The sequence below is a fragment of the Chaetodon trifascialis genome, chromosome 18, assembly GCF_039877785.1.
Source record: "Chaetodon trifascialis isolate fChaTrf1 chromosome 18, fChaTrf1.hap1, whole genome shotgun sequence".
NCBI classification, from domain to species: Eukaryota; Metazoa; Chordata; class Actinopteri; order Chaetodontiformes; family Chaetodontidae; genus Chaetodon; species Chaetodon trifascialis.
The window spans coordinates 13,728,297-13,746,956 of NC_092073.1; the positions used below are offsets into that span (position 1 = coordinate 13,728,297).

At 41.8% G+C, this 18,660-nt stretch overlaps 2 protein-coding genes across 2 annotated transcripts in view; one reads left to right on the plus strand and one right to left on the minus strand.

Annotated features, from left to right (window-relative positions):
* Positions 1-10,103: 10,103 nt before the first annotated feature.
* On the minus strand, positions 10,104-14,846 carry gdap1 (ganglioside induced differentiation associated protein 1). Its single transcript, XM_070986562.1, has 6 exons — positions 14,436-14,846; positions 13,786-13,978; positions 13,077-13,250; positions 12,508-12,602; positions 11,492-11,606; positions 10,104-11,252 (listed from the first exon to the last, which is right to left on the minus strand). The coding sequence occupies exons 1-6, from the start codon at positions 14,592-14,594 to the stop codon at positions 10,900-10,902; spliced, it is 1,089 nt and encodes a 362-aa protein (XP_070842663.1). The 5' UTR covers positions 14,595-14,846; the 3' UTR covers positions 10,104-10,899.
* Positions 14,847-16,332: 1,486 nt separating this feature from the next.
* jph1a (junctophilin 1a) overlaps positions 16,333-18,660 on the plus strand; it is a 31,114-nt gene continuing 28,786 nt past the window's right edge. The window contains exons 1-2 of the mRNA XM_070986144.1: positions 16,333-16,452; positions 16,572-17,071. Coding sequence (XP_070842245.1) covers positions 16,693-17,071 — 379 coding nt within the window. The 5' untranslated portion in view covers positions 16,333-16,452; positions 16,572-16,692. The remainder of the gene's footprint in view (positions 16,453-16,571; positions 17,072-18,660) is intronic.

The window sequence follows — 18,660 nt, forward strand, 5'->3', positions numbered from 1 at the left end:
CTTGCCCTCACAGGGTCATAGTTAGCACTTCATTTCCTTGGTTGTAGCCTCAAGATTGAGAACTCCAAGCAGTGGAAAAAATGTCTCTCTCCACTTGGCTGGTGTTAATGGGTTCAGGCTACTCAGAGAAAACAGACCTCTCTAATCCTCCATGGATACAGCCATGTCAATAAAACCCTCTGCCATTTAATGCCTCCCTTTGTAACAGTGAAATACTGCTGAGATACACAGCCAAATGTGGACCTTTAAAAGGACATTTTATTTTCAGTTGGTGCAGCATTTCTATCTTTTTGGGTGTTTTTTTTACAAGTCAACAGAATTGAAAATGGCATCACATACCATAAACAAACACAGACGGATGGTGTGTATGTGTATGGATCTCCTCAGGTGGAAGGGATATTACAGTCCACTTTTTCCTCATCTGTTTCCCACAGATGCATTACCTCTGAAAGCCCAGTGTTGTAATTAGAGAACTGTTTCAGAGATGGTAAGCGTAGCATTGACCTTTGGCATCACACAAAGCCATTAACAGAACAACTGTGCTGATGCCATTTCTTCCATTTATGATTTTGCCACCACATTCAACATGCAGAGGCTATTATCCTCAGAGAGATGCTGTTATGATTTTGTTATTTCTATTGATTTATGTTGCATTTGTTCCTGGACCAGGCTCGGTCACACAGAAACTCATTGTTTATTCATTTGTTCTTTCCACAACAGTATGTCATTTTGGGCATGACTGTGGGACTGCAGAAGGGTCCAGAGGAGGAAGTCTTCACAATAAGACAGCAGTGAAGAGAAAGGCAGGTTTCCTGGGAAGCAGATTTTTAACGTGACTTGTTTTACAGTCATCTCTCTTTTCATTCCCTTTGCAAACTTTGCTGTCTCCTCAAAATACTGTGCTCCACACCTCCTGTTCTCCAGTCATGATCTACACCTCTTCAAAGCAGACAGGCCTTTAATCTTTATGGGCAGTTGTATGGGAATATTTCTATGGCTCTGAACCAAGGCCACCAAGCATAATCAATGTTAATGATAGACAGTAAAATGTGAGCTCCCTCGGTTGCTTTCGAATGCTGTGAGGCTTGGTGGATTGTTCATTTTGAAACAAGTGTTTCTCATTATGTCGAGTATTGTGCTTGGCAGGGAGGCCCCAGAAAACCTGCCAATGCAAAATCTGCTTTCCAGTGCCTGCTTAGAATACCATATATAGTTTCACCTGTTATCCTGCTCAATTCTCAGAGATAATCCACGCAGTCAGCATGTTTTCATGTCTTTGTTAAGTTTTTAGAAGTATTTTATGGCTGATGAAAAAAGTGTTTCATGCATGTGTAGTTAATTTGATTACAACTGTTCTTTTTGTTTAGTTTTTTTTTTTTTTAGTTCAGAGCATATTCCTCTGAGCTCCTTGCTTTGTCCCCAGTGACCTCCACAATTTCTTGGTAGTTCTGTACGTACTATTTCACCTTACTTGCACTTTGCAGCGAAAAAGGGTTGGCCCTATTTGCTGCAAAGTGCAAGTAAGGTGGAGCACCAGGTAAAAATGCTGAGCAAGCCCTAATAAACAATAATGAGTTAAGTTACTGTACCATTAAAGTTAGTCTAGTAATCATGTTTTATGATTTTTAGAAAAAAAAAAAAAAAAAAAAGACTGCAGCAGCAGAATGTGCATTCATTGCTAAAAAGAAAGAAAAAAAAAAAAACACGGTGAGCCTGAGGATAGACTTGAAATTTATTCTGTCTCAATATTAAATGCCCTGCTCCCAGTGAAGCTGCTTTTCTGGCCGGCATCTTGAAAATAGCATGTTGGTTTGTTACAGAGACGTGGAATTTGCGACACATCGATGAGAGTATTCCAGCTTTGACTTGTCTGTAAATTAAATGTCTCTTTGAAGATATGTGGACATTTGAAGAACTATACCACCAGTTCAAAGGTTGCTGACTCGAAAATAACCCAAAATCTCAAAGGTATCTGCTCACACCAGCAACAGTCACAGCAAGAATCAGGCGCACACACACACACACGCACACACACACACACACACACACACACACCCTCCTCGAAGTTTGTCAAAGCTTCACATTGTCACAGAAAATTCCCCTCAGGAAAACAAAGTTGCAACTAACAATAGACAGACTGTATTGTTGTGTGCAGGCGTTGCCTTTAAAAGGTCGTAGAGTACGAGCCATTTGGTCGAGCTCTTACAGTATGACTCAGCTGATTTTGATCGATTCAGGTCCTGACATGAGTTTTCTTTGCTGGCTTCGACTTGAATTTCTACATTTGTACCATGTTTTCATCAGTGTGCTTGGACCAATTGAGATTGGTTTGATAAGACAACAAAATAACCTTCTACCAGACAACTGGATCTGAAAAAGGAAAACAAGTTGATTGTTACAGAGATGAACACATCAGTGTAACACGACAGGACAATATACTTTACTTTTCATACTTTGATAGGAAATAAGATCTAATCGTAGCATTATTACAGAAAAGAGGACATTTACCAGATCGATCTAGCAAAACGGGATGTTCAATTTTCTTTGACAACCTGGATATAAAACTGTATATAAAATAATCTAATGATGTCATATATAATAGTAAATTAATCAAAGGGACCAAACCAGCACTTTTACTGTAATACTTTAACTACATTTTCATGCTCGTAGGCTACTTAAGAACTTTTACATCAGTAGGATTTTTCATGTAATAGAGTATTTTTACATTGCTGTAGCCTATTGGCACTTTCACAGAAGAATCTGAATGCTTCTTCCACCACTGAGTGATAGCATTTATGAGAAGCATCTTCAGTGACGGTCAGTAATGTGTGACGTTACTGGTTCTTGGAAGATTTATAGACTAAATTAATTTAAAATCCAATTAGAATTAGACGAGAAACAGCAACCAAACAGCTAACTATGACGTATGCAGGCAGCACGTTGACGCACGTTAAAGCTGGGGTTGGTAATGTTGGAGAGGGCGAGATTTTATCTGGTGAACAAGTGAATGAGCACAGCTTCTGTATCTTTGCAGTTCTGCTTTTAGAGGTAATGCTAGGTGAGCAGGAGAGAGAGTGGTTCAGTTCAAAGTGCCTGAGTTGGAAATGATGGCTGGTTTTACTGAGGAGAGACAGTCTGTTGTTTTATTGCAGAGCAAACAGACACTGTATTTGTGAAGAAGAAACACTGGCTTTTCCACTAACCTTGCGATGCACGAGGACAACACCTGTAACCATGGCACACACAATGATGGCGACAGCTGTAGCTTCGAAATGCTTAAAGAGCATAAATATTGGAAGTGCATGATGAAAATTGCACTTAAATGTCACTGATTAAAAAATGTTTTCAGTTTTCGTTGACCTAGGCTAGAAATAAATCAAAATCAGGTGCCAAAATTATCACGGCTAGCAAAGGCCAATGCATGCTCAAGCCATATCTGCTGTTGTTATGATTGGCTGAGGCTCACTGGTCTGTGATTGAAGAGAATTTTCTCTTGTTCAGAGCCAAAAGCAGCAACAAGTGAATCAGTCATTTTACTATGTTTGTGTCCATCTTGCATATTCAGCAACGGCCTATCAGATTGGCTACAATGGATCTGAACAAATACACCATTTACAATTACATTAGTCCAGATTTCATGTTTTTGCTCTAGTATAAATGGCAATACAGCCTCTTTCTAAGAAATGAAAATCGAAACACCATGTGACTTCACCTAACATGAATTGTCAGCAGTAGCTTCACTGACACTGATTACTGCAGATGACTGACGTTTTATTGAAGCTCGAAGTATGAACATGATATATATAATCATAACTGTACATATCAAGTAGTGTGTAAGATTTAGAATTTTGGGACACTATGTAAAATTATGTCTACTATTATTTTCATGATGTGCTATTTACATTTTACACAGCATCCCAACTTTTATGGAAATAGCTTGCATATCATGGCATTCTGTATCTGTCACTGCATGTTACTGGTATGTCTTTAAGTCAAACTATAAAGCATCGATCCTTGAGAAAGACCATCCTCTGAGGGTTCAGTGTCCTGAATATCTCAAAGGAAGTGAGACTGCGTTGCTCAGGCTTCCTGCCTGCCAGAAATCAAAGAAAATACCTGGGAAAATCATTTCTGCTTTGCTTTATATCCCTCTGTTACCACTAAGCCTATGCCAGACAGAGGAACAAGCTAGACAGTTATTCTGATATCTCCGTGAAGCCACTACACAGCCAGTAATTCTGTCTTCCTTCTGCCCTTCCTGTCTGATAGGCTTTGATATGCTATTTCAGAATGTTCCTACTTGTAACCCAAGTATGAAACAGCTATGCTAAGTGTGTTGGACAGAATAGAACTATAAATTTGACCTGAACATGTGATGTTTGTAGACATTTTAAGCTGCTGGTGCTAATCCTCCAGTGTAGTGCCATTAAACCTTTACAGAAAAACAGGTTTTCATTGGTGTAAAACAATGAAAACGTGATGGTAATGTTGCATTTATGTTTGTGTCATGTATGCATTTGAGTAAGGTTGCAGGAGGAGCGTCTGTAAAACATGCATCATCATTGTGAGGTGAGGACACCTGCAGTGCTGCTGTGGTTAGCCATCCTGGCTAAGCTAGCTGTTGACAGTCTATAAATACCTATGTCTCATTTCCTGTTTTTACACATTTAAGTAGATGGGATTCATGGGTGTGGAAGCTGTAATACAGCAGAGCAGTGTAATGCAACAAGAGATGTAACTAATTCATTTTGCTCTTAAGTAATTAGTAAAGTGATGCATTTTCAATAAGTAATATGCCACCAGTAACCAGTTACATTGATTATGATGGCAGTTTGACCCAAAGGTTCATACAATATCTGGTCTTATGGGTCTATCATGTGCCTGTTATGGCAGATCTAAACACAGTTCAAATACATGATCAGTTCACTTTTGTTAACTCACTGCCTGTCAGTGAATATTGTTCATAGCTGCCCCTTGTTTTAGCAGATGACAGGTGTTATATAACATGGTTAAAGCTCCAGCCTTATTGCCTTTGAGGGTCATGGGAGAGGAAGTTTTTTCAAAGCTAGAGGTGAGCTCAGTATTTACATTAGGATATCCGTTTATGTGGCCTCAGCTGGTCCAGCCCCCTTGCAGGGTTTGTTCACTGTGACAGTCACAGCAGGTGGAGCGACCTTCACTGACCTCTGGACGATGCAGTAGAGCAGCAGTGGCATTAATCTGTGTCAAGATGGCATAGGGATGCAAGAATGCACACACTCAGACACACACTGACTTCCCAACCCTTATTTCAACTTTTATTGACTCTTTACACTGAAGTTACTCAGATCAGAAGTGACTCAGTTGTCCTGAAATTGAACGCATCTCCTTAAGTGAACCACCATTTGTGAACGCCACCTGTCAAATCTGCAAACTTTCCATGCAGACAGGGAGAGCTTAAAAAATTGGAAAATAAATCCTCCCGTCACCTCAGATCCCTGCTGAGATCACTGTGGTTAATTTGCATGGTAATGGCAAACATATCATACACAGACAATTCATTAACACAATAAAAAGCTGATGGTGTGTTTGACTTGGCCACATCTGGCCAATTGAACAAAGATTTATAATGCAGCAAGTTCGCTCCAAACGGCGCCGGGTATCATCTCTCCCGCACAGCGGTGTTTATGTAGGCCGAGTTTAAATATTTGAGGAGCACATGTGGGGATGAATGGTGGCACAGGATTTCATCATAAAGCTGTGAAGGGCAAGCTGGCGGGGGGTCCTTTTAACAGTAGTGTCAACATCAGAGATCCCACCTCTGTCGACTCAGCAAACAGTATATCGCAGACGCTCTGAAAAGGCGGTGACGGCTGCTTTCTGGAAAGGCCCGCTGGTTTTCTCAGAACGCCTTTGATGGTGCCAACAAGCTTTGGACACATGTCTCAGTGATTCTGAGTAGTGTTTCTAAAGTAACCACCAGGGGAAAACGAACAGCGTGAGATATCGAGAGCGCAGTCGGGGACTCATGCAAGAAAAATGCTCATTGGACAATGGTGACAAAACTGCTGTTGACATTGTACAAAGAGCAAAACAGCTGTTGCTCCAGTCACTGACGTAGCTCATCTTGCCATGCCATTCCTGGGTCTACAGTGTCATTACGTAATGCCACTGTAGACACAGGAACAAATGACGCTCATTATCTTCTCCAACGTCTTTTCCATTTGTTTTGACCGGTCGGAGGGCATGAGGAATTGTCTGCTATTGGTTTTGCAGATGTGATGAATAGATGATACATCTTACAACTTCTTCATTGTTACTGTTGCTCATATCAGAGTTTCACTTCTGCCCACGTCACCCCCAACAGTGTCCCATCTGTACCATCGACGACACCCATAATGAGTTCGGTGGAAAAAAAATGTATTTAAATTGTTAGCGTGATGCTTAAACATATGATACTTACCATTAATGCACAGAACAGATTAAAATAGCCATTGCGGTAGCATTATCTCAATGTACAGTCCAGGCTTTCTTCATTTGGCTTAACATAATTTTTTATGCATTATTTTCTTATCTCACTGAGTTGATGAGCAGGAAAAGCTAAATGTAGCCATTTACTTCCAAAAGTATTTTATTTATTTGTTTTAGGTGCTGCATAGATGCTGCTGATATAAAACTACGAAAGACAGTTTTTGGAAATATGACTCTTGATCTAGAGTCTCTCGAGGTGTACAATTCAGCTTTTTTCATGGTCTATTTTCCAAAAAGGAAACAGAAATTGCAATAAATCGTAATATTGACTCATGATACTTGAAGAATCGCAATACATAAGAATCACAACGCATATCAAATCTGCAGCCAAGTGTTGGGATAGCATTGAATTAAAGATATGCCTACAATATCTGCCCTTCTCTCCACGCAGCTCACAGCTTCTGAGTGTAAGAAGTGTGGAAGTTTTCATGCTCCCACTCACTCAGTCGCCTGGGCCACATCAAGCGGGCTTAGCTGTCAGCTACTGCTGCGTGGGTTTGTGTTTACCCAGCCTGCCTGTCTGTGCACATCCAGCACAGCTCACACTTCATCACCCCACTGTCCACCTGCCTCACTCACTGAAAGCAGAGAGTTTCAATCCAGAAAGAAATCCAAAGAATGATTATTTCTCTCATTAGAAAGAAACAAGCCATCTTGATCATTTCGAGTGTTGTAATTATTTTTGTTTTTTAACAGAGGATTGTGGTTCAATGCTCGGGGGCCACAACAGTCCCATTTTTGGCAGCTGGAGCCTTCAGCACATCTTTTTGTCCAAATCATTTCAACTTGTTCTGCCCTCTACTCCACAGGTTTTGCGTATTTCCATCCATCGCTCCCAGCCATCCATACCTCACTCTGCCGCAAGCCTCCACGTTTCCCTCCCTCTCCACTTTCTGTTTGTGCGTCTGTGGGCACGCATGTCTGCTCGGGGATTCTATGCAACTCTCCCTTTCCCAAAACAGACACCTGCACCACCCCACCCATCCCCTCTGACGTAGATGATCCCTACTGGGAAAAGCTAAAGAAAAGATCTGTGTTAGGAGTAAAATGGAGTTAAAGTGGGAGAAAGAAATAGAGGGAGTCTGTGATGCTTTGAGACACAGTTGATTTTGTTTATTTGAACGGCAGCAAAGAAACTGCATACAACTCTCTTTTAGTGGTCTGACCTGACGCCAGTCACCATCTCTAATGTACACCACGGGGGTTTAAAGGCGCTCTAAATGGGAATACAAATAATCCACCAGTTGGACTACGCGTGAGAGTACAACAGACGCTTTGGTACAGAGGTGACTCAACTCTAATGCCACATCATCAAGGACACTGCGTGGTTTCTCATCACTCATCACAGAGCCTTTAACACTGCTTAGACCTGGCAGGGAAAGCCACATGTTAGTACAGAGGGGCAACTTTCAGAGGTCTGTTGAAGTTTCTGTGCATGTACCTGGAAGCTGCTAACACAATCTCAGCCTTTCACTGCATGCAGCCAATCATAAGGTCGCTGTAAGACCATTTGAAGGTGTGTAGGATTCAGGGATCTATTGGCAGACATGCAGCATCATACTCACAGTTGAGCTTCCATTAATGTCACCTAAAAATAAGAATCTTTGTGTTTTTGTCACTTTGGAATGAGCTCTTTATACTGAATCTGCAGACAGAGCGAGTCCTCCATGTTGCACCACCATGTTTCTACAGTAGCCCAGAATGGACAAACCAAACACTGGCTCTAGAGTGGGCCTTTTGTGTTTTTAATGGCCACCGTAGTGGAGGGTGAGGTGAGGGGTTTTCAGTTGGTTGCAATCTGCAACCTCTCAAACAAATATGACCTTTAAAGTCATCAGTATGCTTCAAACAAAGTGCTTTCTGTCCACAATTTCCTAAAACTGACTATCTTGGGAGGTGTTTTCCAAGTCCATAACTGATCTTAGTTCTGCACTTTGGAGATGTCACTGTTCCAACACTCATAAAGCTTCTTCTGGCAGGAAGATGAATATGACTGATGATTTCTTATAAATATTAGAAACGTGTCCTTTAAATGTCTTTGCTAATCTATCAAACCTGTCAGCGGCTCCTATAAACAGCTGAAGCACTGTTTAGAGCAATTCAAATACTTTGCCGCATATGTCTGGTCAAAATGCTCAGGACTGTTAATAAGCTGACACCTTCTAGAATTACACGACACCGACTCTGCAGCAAAGACAAAAAAACACCTTTCTTTTGCAGTGAGGAGTACTTTGTCCGATTATTGCGAACCACCTGTTGGATTTTAAGCAACAGAATAGCAAGATGTCAGGAGCAATCCTTTAAACAATACGTGACCATGTCCAGGTCCAACAACAGGTTTATTTTGTCAGCTGGCTGAATCGCTTTTGGCTGCAACTGCAGCTCTAATAGATAACAGTCCACACAAAAATTCATTTATCCAAAGGACGGCGCTGTTTAAATGTCATGCATCTCACCTTACATGTTGTAAAGCGCAGCAGTCTTCTAAGAAAAAATATATAAGTGCTTTAAAACACACAGAGGCTCATTGAGTATGTCCCCCTCCTTGTGAATTATGAGGTGAACGGTATTCTCCCAATAAGTCACAGAGGTGAGCGTTATATGGGGAAATACTGCCCCCTAGTGGGGATAAACATGCACGTTTACTTTATGTTGATCAGAGACAACATATTGTCATACTGCCATTTAATGGCAGGAGCAGAATTAGTACTGGTTTCCTATTCAAAATGATAAAATATAGATAATCAATCTCATAGATAAATCATAGATCATCTCAAGATAGTGTAGCTCAAAGCTGAATGTGTTGAAATCAACTTATAGTGATATGTCTTTTAATGGGTTTCGTCCACATTAGCCATATATTGCATTGTGTTACTCAAAGTTGTCTGTTGATAGTGTTTGTATGGTGAAAAGTTGCATAAAATGGGAATACTCATGTAAAGTACAATTCAGTACCTTGAATTAGTAGTTGAATATAGCACTTGAGTACATGCGCTTAGTTACTTTCCACCCCTGCTAACTTTGTCTCTAAAATCTGATTTTATACAGTTGCATTTTATTTATGACTTTGACTCTTACTCCTTAAAATGGCACCTGCATGATACAACCTTGCAGAGAAAATGATGTCACCTTGGTTGCCATTTGCAGAGGTATGATTTTTCCAGAGTTAGCACTCCAGTATGAGCTTATGGTCCTCTGACAGCTTGCCTCACATGTGGCTTCAACACGTGTGAGGCATTTCTTTGACAGCCACACTAGCCAGCCCTCTGGACAGTGAAAACAAAGGCCAGACTTTGTTGAAAGGTCTCGCATGTGTCTGTTTTATGTGAGGCTGAGCTCACGTGAGGAGGAATTTAAATTAACGCTGAGCATATGTTACGTGTCAGTGTCAGTGCTGGCCTGCCATTTCTGAGTGGGCAAACAAATTACTGTGGATGCTGACTTGCATCCAGATCCCGGGAAATGTGATTAGCAGCCTTCAGATAAACAAACATTTAAGACCTTTATGACATACAATAGTCTATTAAATGATGCTGAGCTGTGAATTTTAATGCCATTCTAAATTACATTTGATTGGCAGGAAACAGTGCAGATTGTTTGGAAGCAGTTTAATTTCAGACAGATGTTGCATGACGATGTAAATGAGACTGGAAAAGCATTCAATCAGCTATTGTTACATAGAGAATATTTCAAACGGTTATTCATCAGCCATAGAGTCAAACATGAGCGCAAATGTAGTTTTCAGTATGTTCACTGTTGGACAGATCAGTTTGTCGGCAGACGTGGTCACAGAAAGCAGACGCCAGGCTTCTTGAATATCTTTTAAAATTTCCAACATGCAAATATGGACATGAAATAATACATGACAAAGCACACATGAGGTGAAACATATTAGGCTCTTAACAGTGATTTAAGTACACACAAAGATGTCTGATCATACTGGTGTTTTTGCACATTTTAGCCCATTTATTGTTTGTCAAGCATGGCTTATATTAGCTCTGATAACTTCAGGTCCTTTTTTGAAGTTAGGAATATTTGGACTTAGGAATTTGTGGAGCTACAAAAACACAAGATGTTGTATATTTGATTCAAAATAAATGGGAAAGAAAACATGTTAAAATACCAGTGTGGTCCCTTCCTTTGGCGTTTGATGCAGCACTCACATACTGAGGATGAGTGAAAGTGCATTTTGTGCAACCAGAAAAAGAGAAAACAAGACAATTAAGATTGATTTCAGTTAAATATCACTGATGCCTGCTGAACGGTCGAATTATTCTATGAGCTTTAACTTTCCACAGGTTAAATGATGACATTTCTCATGTTTCTGTGTTTATCCACCTCCCAGTCCCCAATTCAGTTCCACAACAACTCAAACACTCGCTGTCTCCCTCAGCTGGAGAGAGTCAGCCTCTTCTTCATGTACAGAAAAGCGACGTACGTAGCTCCTCCTAGAACACCTATCAACAGAGTGGTGCCGAGGATGACCGGGGCGTTCTTCCTGGCCACGCGAAACGCCACAGGAAGGACAGCAGAGATCAGGATGTTGTTGACATGGCCCAGCACTCTCCTGAAGGCTGGGCGCTGCACCACGCGCTCGTAGTATGTTTCCAGGTTCACACGGTTTCCGTTGCCCCAGTAGCGGCGGGACAGGCCGAGGAACTTGAGGCGGTGTAAGGTGACTGCCAGAGAGACGTCGGCCATGCTGAAGAACTCCCCGCACAGCCAGGACGGACTGCCTTCTTCTATGAGCGGATGAGCAGAGGAGTATGTAAGAACAACATGACATTCAAACTTCAACAGTGCTGCACATGTGTTCACATTATTACAGTCCTAACAATGTAACTCTTTTATTATTGTCTGTCATTGTGTGTGTGTGTGTGTGTGTGTGTGTGTGTGTGTGTGTGTGTGTGTGTGTGTGTGTGTGTGTGTGTGTGTTAATGGCAAAGTGGTTGCTAAGTGTGGAGCTATTGTAGTTGTGGACCTGGTGTTTCCTCCACCCTCCTCTGGAGCTCGGTCTCGACCTGGTCCATCACACTCTCCAGCTCATCCAGAAGCTTCTTAAGGTACTTCATGTTGTCGTGGTCAAGCAGCTTGGACTGCAGAAGCATATGCATATAGAAATGCATTAGTGCACATTTACCTCTGTGACACACTGTTGACAGAAAATCATGCAAAAAAAGATTTCAAAATTTTCAGGCCGGCCCCCAAACTGCATAAAAATGCACAGACTGCTCTCTGCAATACCTACCAAACTAATTTTTAAGTGGTTTGCTTAAGAAAATGAACTTTATTTTCATTGTTTATATTACATTACAGCCCTGTGATCGAATGGTGACCAGTTCAGGGTGTAACCCGCCTCTCGCCCGTTGACAGCTGGGATAGGCTCCAGCCCCCCCCCCCCCCCCCCCCCATTAGCTTCTGCTAATGCTAGCTGTGGCTACCGTATCCAACTGGCTAGCTAGCGTTTGATATCACCAAAGATGCTCTACAACAAAAGATGATGCATTACAAGCTGTGCCAGTGTTATGAAATGGTACACGCTTGCTGTCCCCTGACTCCCCTGTGCTCACATTCATTTCTCCCATTAGAGTGATTGGACTCATGACCTGCCACTAGTCTCCTAAAGGGGCAGCTCAGCGCTGACACCCATGTGACACAGATACGGGAAATGACTCTTAAGTGCGCCATCTGGTTTCTGAAACGTGTCTGATAGCAATCTCTTGCTTTAGCTGTCTACTTAGCTGTGCGTCTAAGGCAGAGAGTAACAGGCACCTCTAGAGCCAGAGATTATCTGATCAGAGTGAAGTTATTGCAGCACAGACAGCAATAAAAAGCCTCAATTCAGTATTAAGGGGAAACAAACTCTAAAAGGTCCTCCTAAAGTCTTTACTGACGTTCCTGTGTTTTGTTTTTTTAGGGCAGCATGGAGGGTACAAACTTCAGCATAAATTACAAAGCACACTTCTGTTTATTGGGCACTCTGCTAACTTTACTTACTTTCAAGCGCCTCTGCTTCGCTACATAAGCGTCTTTAAGCTCTGGGTTCTGCTCGGCCAGTTTCTTCAGCTCAGTTTGTGTGTTTCCGATCTGTGCTGTCACACAAAAACACAGCATTGTGTCAGAGACAGTGAATCATACAGCGATTATCATTTCAACACTTTCTCATAGAAATGAATCATTTCATATCGGAAAGTCTGTCACGATAATATCACATTGTATCAGTGAGCGTCTGTGCTGTATCCACTTCATCATGTACACCTTTCCACAGTTTCACATGAACAGTAAATATAAAGCATGAAGGCAGCGATGAAAGTGTTTGACGTAACAGAAAATTTACACTTGAATGCACCCCAGAAAAACAGTGTCTTCCTGATGCTATCTTGGCACATAGTTAGATTTCTGTGGAAGCTTGCCAACACTTGTCGAGTCCATGCCTCAAAAATATATGGCTGTTTCCCTGGCAACAAGGGATCTGATCTCATACTAGGTATACCAGAGTGTTTTGTTTTGTGTGTGTGTGTTTTTATAACTATAACTCTCCGAGTGCATCACTAAGTGGGCCTTACTTCGTATACATGTAGCAGCATATGCAGGTATGTGGGAGTCCACTGTGATCTCAGGGTGGAGGATGCAGCCATGGGTGTAGGCATCCATCTGCAGCGAGTCCAGCAGCTCTCTGTAGTGCTGCACTCTGTGGTAGTATGTACTGCCCTCTTCAGGGATCAGCTTGGGAGTGCCTTCTGGAGACGAACGAATCATGAAAAAGGAAGGAGCAATGATGTCAGGTGTCACTCACAACTTCCTAAAAATAAATCAAATGGGAATCAAAGTGATTTCTGCCACAGAGAGAATCCTGGTACAGAACAGGTGTTTTATACAGTGTAAGTTTACCTATGGGAGAACATACGATGGCTGGGGTTAGGAAAAGTGCTTTCAAAAGTCATTTTTCATTAGCTGAAATAGTTCCATGCTTACCAGATTTTCTCTTCTTTTAAGCGACTTGATGAGACCCTTAAAACAAAGCTATAATGGATCAATGCAAACCAAGAGAAAATGGAAGGTAAAAAAGTGACAGAATGAATGAAAAATCAAGAAATGCACACAACAAAATATAAAGCAAATAAAGAAAATAAATGGCATTAAAATAAAAACCAAAAAAATGCTGAAAGAGGAAACTCAGCTGAATGGAGCCCACCTCCACCTCCCACCTACCCAGCCCTGCTATAGTGTATCAGTACAGTTCAGGGCTGTCAAACTGTCTTTTTTCAGCCTCACCATCGTTGAAATTCTGCTCCAGGTAGTCCATGATCTGTGTGGGGTCACAGATGACACTGTCATTGTGGACCAGGACTGGCACCTCACCAGTGGGATTCAGATGCATGAACCAGGGCTCGTTGTGTTCGCTGAGTGGGAGGCTCACGTCGTACTCCTCACAGCGCAAACCTTTCTCTGCTATGGCCAGACGCACCTGCACCAGAAAATGTAGAAACCATCTCAGAGTATTTATCCTCTCCACTAGTATTTACCACATATTAGGACAACAAGAGATGGAATATGTTAAGCTACATTTAAACCACAATGACAGCATCATTAGTTGTCATTTTAATAGAAATAACAATATCTATCATAGTGACAACACAATGGACAAGAATATCAAAAAAGGCAAATCAAATACATTGTGAAAATGTAGTGGTTTACAGCATTTCGCGTACTTACAGTAATTACAGTTATAATGTACCGTGTGGAGTCATTTTCAGAGACTGTTAATGATTGTAATTAAGGTATTTAAATGTATGAATGATTGGATTTCTTATAAAATCAATTAAGAATAGAGTTTAATAGAGGAATCATAAGTACTACCAAACAGTACACGTCCTCGGGGAGCTGTCCACTTCACGGTGGTGCTGAACCGTGAACACACTCACCTTCTGAGAATTGAAGGACTGCGTCCAGTGATAAAGCGTTAATTTCGATTCGCTTTGTTTTGCCACAGCGCCACATTGCTGTTGTCCATCTTCTTCTGGGACAGTCTCTATAAGAGCTGCTTTCTCATCTTGGCGTTCAGGGCTATTTTCGGACGCCATTTTATCTGTTAGTATTTTAGGGGGCAAGTGAGGGCAGCACACCGTGTCACCGTCAGCAGACTGCACCCCCTACCGGCTCGGAGTGGAACATTCAGTTAATCCGCTTCCTTGGTTTGTGCTGTGGTGTATGTGCAGTTTAAATGTACACATTTTCTTCTTCGTCTTCTTCTTCTGCCTTTTCTCCTGAGCGGACGTAGTAGCAGTCCAGTATTGTCTTTATTAACTAGCCGTTGTTTTATATGCCTGCATGTATTATTAGTATTGAGTACATTGAAGTGAATATAAAAAATCATAATGTAAGAAATAAAGACAACAGACTGTTAACACGCGACTACACTTTTGGTACTACACGGCTTTACTACATCATAATAAATACACATGCAATGAATGTATTTGGGCAGCAGAGGTCGCTGTTATCTATTCCTTTAATGTGTAAGCTGCAGTTTTTCTACACCAGCTGTTTTCTGGTCAGCTGTGATACAAAAAGTGGTAATAATAAAAGCCTAAAAATTCGCCTAAGGTGATACTTATCCTTACTAAGAGAATGAATTTTATTTCATTTTGTGTTTTAGAGAAGGAATGACCGACTTGATACATTGACTAAAATATGTCTGACTAATGTGTCGACTAAAATGTTTAAGATGTTTCCTATACACTTCATAGAGTCACGTTGAAGTTGCATAGGCCTAATAGCTGAAAATATAAGATACTTTGAAAAAAGGTCATTTGAGAAATACTGGATAAGAAAGGATAAGTCTTTATTGATCCCCAGAGGAAACATTCAGAAATACAACTCAGAAATACAGATAAATAAGACATTAAAAAAGAAGAGAAAGAAGTATACAAAACTAAAAAGAGATAGAAGTAAAAAAATAAATAGATAAAAAAAATTTGAAAATACACAAGAAAGGGAAACATTAAGAGGTAAAGTGACAGTGGCGTAATAGCAACAGAAGCAACTAGTCTGGTATGTAAACAGCGCACACCTGACTAATAAATAATATGATTAAATAATGATGGTGGTTGTTTACATAATAAGTGGTTGTCTGTAAATTCTTATAGGAATACCGTATAGTATATGAAGGAATAAACAGTGTAACATAATAAAAACAAGGAATAATATGGTACTATATAATACAGTGTGAGATATAAGATATGGTAAAAAAAAAAAAAAAAAGTGAATATAGTGTAGTATAAAATAATATACAGTATAGTACAGAAATATAACATAGAATATCGAACATAGTAGTGAGTACAATGTGGTATGGTATAATATATAATAAATAATAGACATAATATGACAAAATATTTAATATATAGGCCTAGAGTATATGTATATATATATATATATATATATATATATAAGAATGTTGCAATTGAATACAGCATAAAAGTGAAATGTATCTCATAGGGGTATTAGTAATACCACATGCTGCACAAATATGGTCTGTAAAAGTTAATAGAGCTATATATAGTTTCCCAGTATACATTATCACCTCACTAAATAGGCCATAGGAATATTATTATGTAACTATGGCAGATAAGATAAACAAAGTATGATACGATAATGACAGAAGAATACTATAATTCCGAGGCCATTATATATTATTTACAGCTGTGAAGTGAAGGATATAAAGATTTAAAAGCGCCTTATTTTGGGGGGGTCGAGGCGTCCGGACTCTTGGCGGAGGTGGGGGGAGAGAGGGAGGAGAGTGGGAGGTCCCTGTGGAGTGACGTTGCGATTGGCCCAGTGTCTTTCCTTAGCGGGGACTCGACGCTTCTCTCTCTCCCTCTGTGATCAGTGGGTGAGAGGGGGGAGACGAGCAACACACAGCGGAGAACCCGGCGTGCGCCTCCGGTAAATGACGCCCACCATTCATACCTTTACACTTACCATTACGCATGCCATTTGTGTTGCATGTCAGTGTCTGGAAGTGCTATCCTCTATCCTCACCCTCCTATTTTTTGTCCCTCTAGTCATCATCTTGTTGGCTCATCCTTTCATCTTACCACCGGTCCTGGATCCCCCAACCTCGGTCCTGGAGACGCCTGAGTCTGCAGCAGCGCACGATCTGCTTTATTTCCAGCCTTTATCTGAATGACGGGCGGAAGGTTTGACTTCGACGACGGTGGCACTTACTGCGGGGGGTGGGAGGATGGCAAAGCCCACGGACACGGCATCTGCACCGGACCCAAGGGCCAGGGCGAGTACGCCGGGTCCTGGTCGCACGGCTTTGAGATAGTTGGGGTGTACACCTGGCCCAGCGGGAATACCTACAAGGGCTACTGGTCCCAGGGCAAGCGGCATGGGCTCGGCGTGGAGAATAAAGGAAAGTGGATGTACCGCGGCGAGTGGAGTCACGGTTTTAAGGGTCGGTACGGTGTCCGGCAAAGCCACAACACACCTGCTAGATACGACGGCACCTGGAGCAACGGGCTGCAGGATGGATATGGGATCGAAACCTATGGAGACGGCGGTAAGGAACCCTGTCTTATAAATACGGTCCAATGTTTGTTTAACGTGTGTGTCGCTTTAACGGCAGTGACTGACGACGCGTTATGCCTGTGTGTGTGTGTGTGTGTGTGTGTGTGTGTGTGTGTGTGTGTGTGTGAGGGAGAGAGAGGATGCTCTGGCTCAAACTGAGGGAGGCTAATGGAAATACATCAGTGCATGAATCTCCATCTGATATGATCTGAGTCGAAGCTGAGATTGCGCACTGCGCACCGTGGTCAAGCGCATCATCTTTTACCCACCCCCCCCCCCCCCCCCCCCCCAAAAAAAAACAAAAAAACTATGACTTAACACCCTGCTGATGTTAACTTGCTGGAAACAGTTTGAGATAATGGTTCCTCTCTTATTCCATCTCATTTGGCAAGTGCTCGTTGCTCGTTGCTCCTCGTATGACAGTGGGAGGAGAGTGACTCCTGCTGCCAGCTCAGTGGCAACATGCCCCAGCTGGAAGGAGTTTGGAAATCACAGCAAATCAGTCTGTTTGAAGTCAATTATAGCCAGACTATCACCTACTTCTTCGCCATTTTCACATTTGAACTTTCACTACAGTAACACACCCCTGCAAGAGTGCATTTTCTGCATAAGTGCAAACATTTCCAATGAAAATCAATCGAATTTATTGAGAAAGTTCAGCCATTCTGCTGACCAGTCATGTGCACCTGCAGTGAACTGGTGAAAACACAGTTCTATATAACTTCATATACTTAAGACATACATTTCCACAGGGCTGAAAATGCACGAATATATCCATCATTTATGCATTCGGCTACATTAAATTATGCACAGGACACACTTGCTGAAAGCGAGAGGTCAGCTCAAGCCTCTCTCAGAGCTTTGATCTCACTAATCGGCAGTGTGTTCACAGATTGTCTAGAGACCTGTGTGATCAGGGAGGAAACATCCTGATGGGCCCCTCAAACACAAGTGCTTGCGAGCAGCGCAGAAGGCCTGTTACAGACAGCCGTTTCTGGGAATCCAAGTCGTTGGGTGATTTGTGAGCATCATCTCCACTAAGGGAGGCCTTATGGTGCAGAGTAAATGCCTCACATATGATGGCTACGGAGGGCTGGGCTTGGGAAATCAGCTGATCCTAGAGGATCTACAGAACATCTGGCTGTCTGACCCCGCAACATCCTGATAACTTGATCTGCAGGGTCACCGATTTGACCCGCAGCACAGAGCCAGCCTGTTAATCTCACACTGTTTATCCATCTAAACTCCTGCCCAGGCTGGTATATCATTTTCTGTTAGAATATGACCATTATGGCTTGCTTCATTGTATTGGTCAATGAGATTGGAGCACTGGATCAACAAGCCTTTCTTATTATTAGGATCAGGATTGTGAATATGATGCTATGAAGAAGCTACAGTAGGCCAGCATATGCTCATTGGGCTCAGCAGCACCAAATGGGATTAATGAAGTATTCCTCTCATTATGTGACTCATAGCAATTCCCTGCCGTCAGAGACAAACGGATGGTGGTGAATGTGCCTACTGTCAGTGGGGGAGTTAGTGGCTGCCTGAAAATAGGCTCCTAGCTGAGTGATTCACATT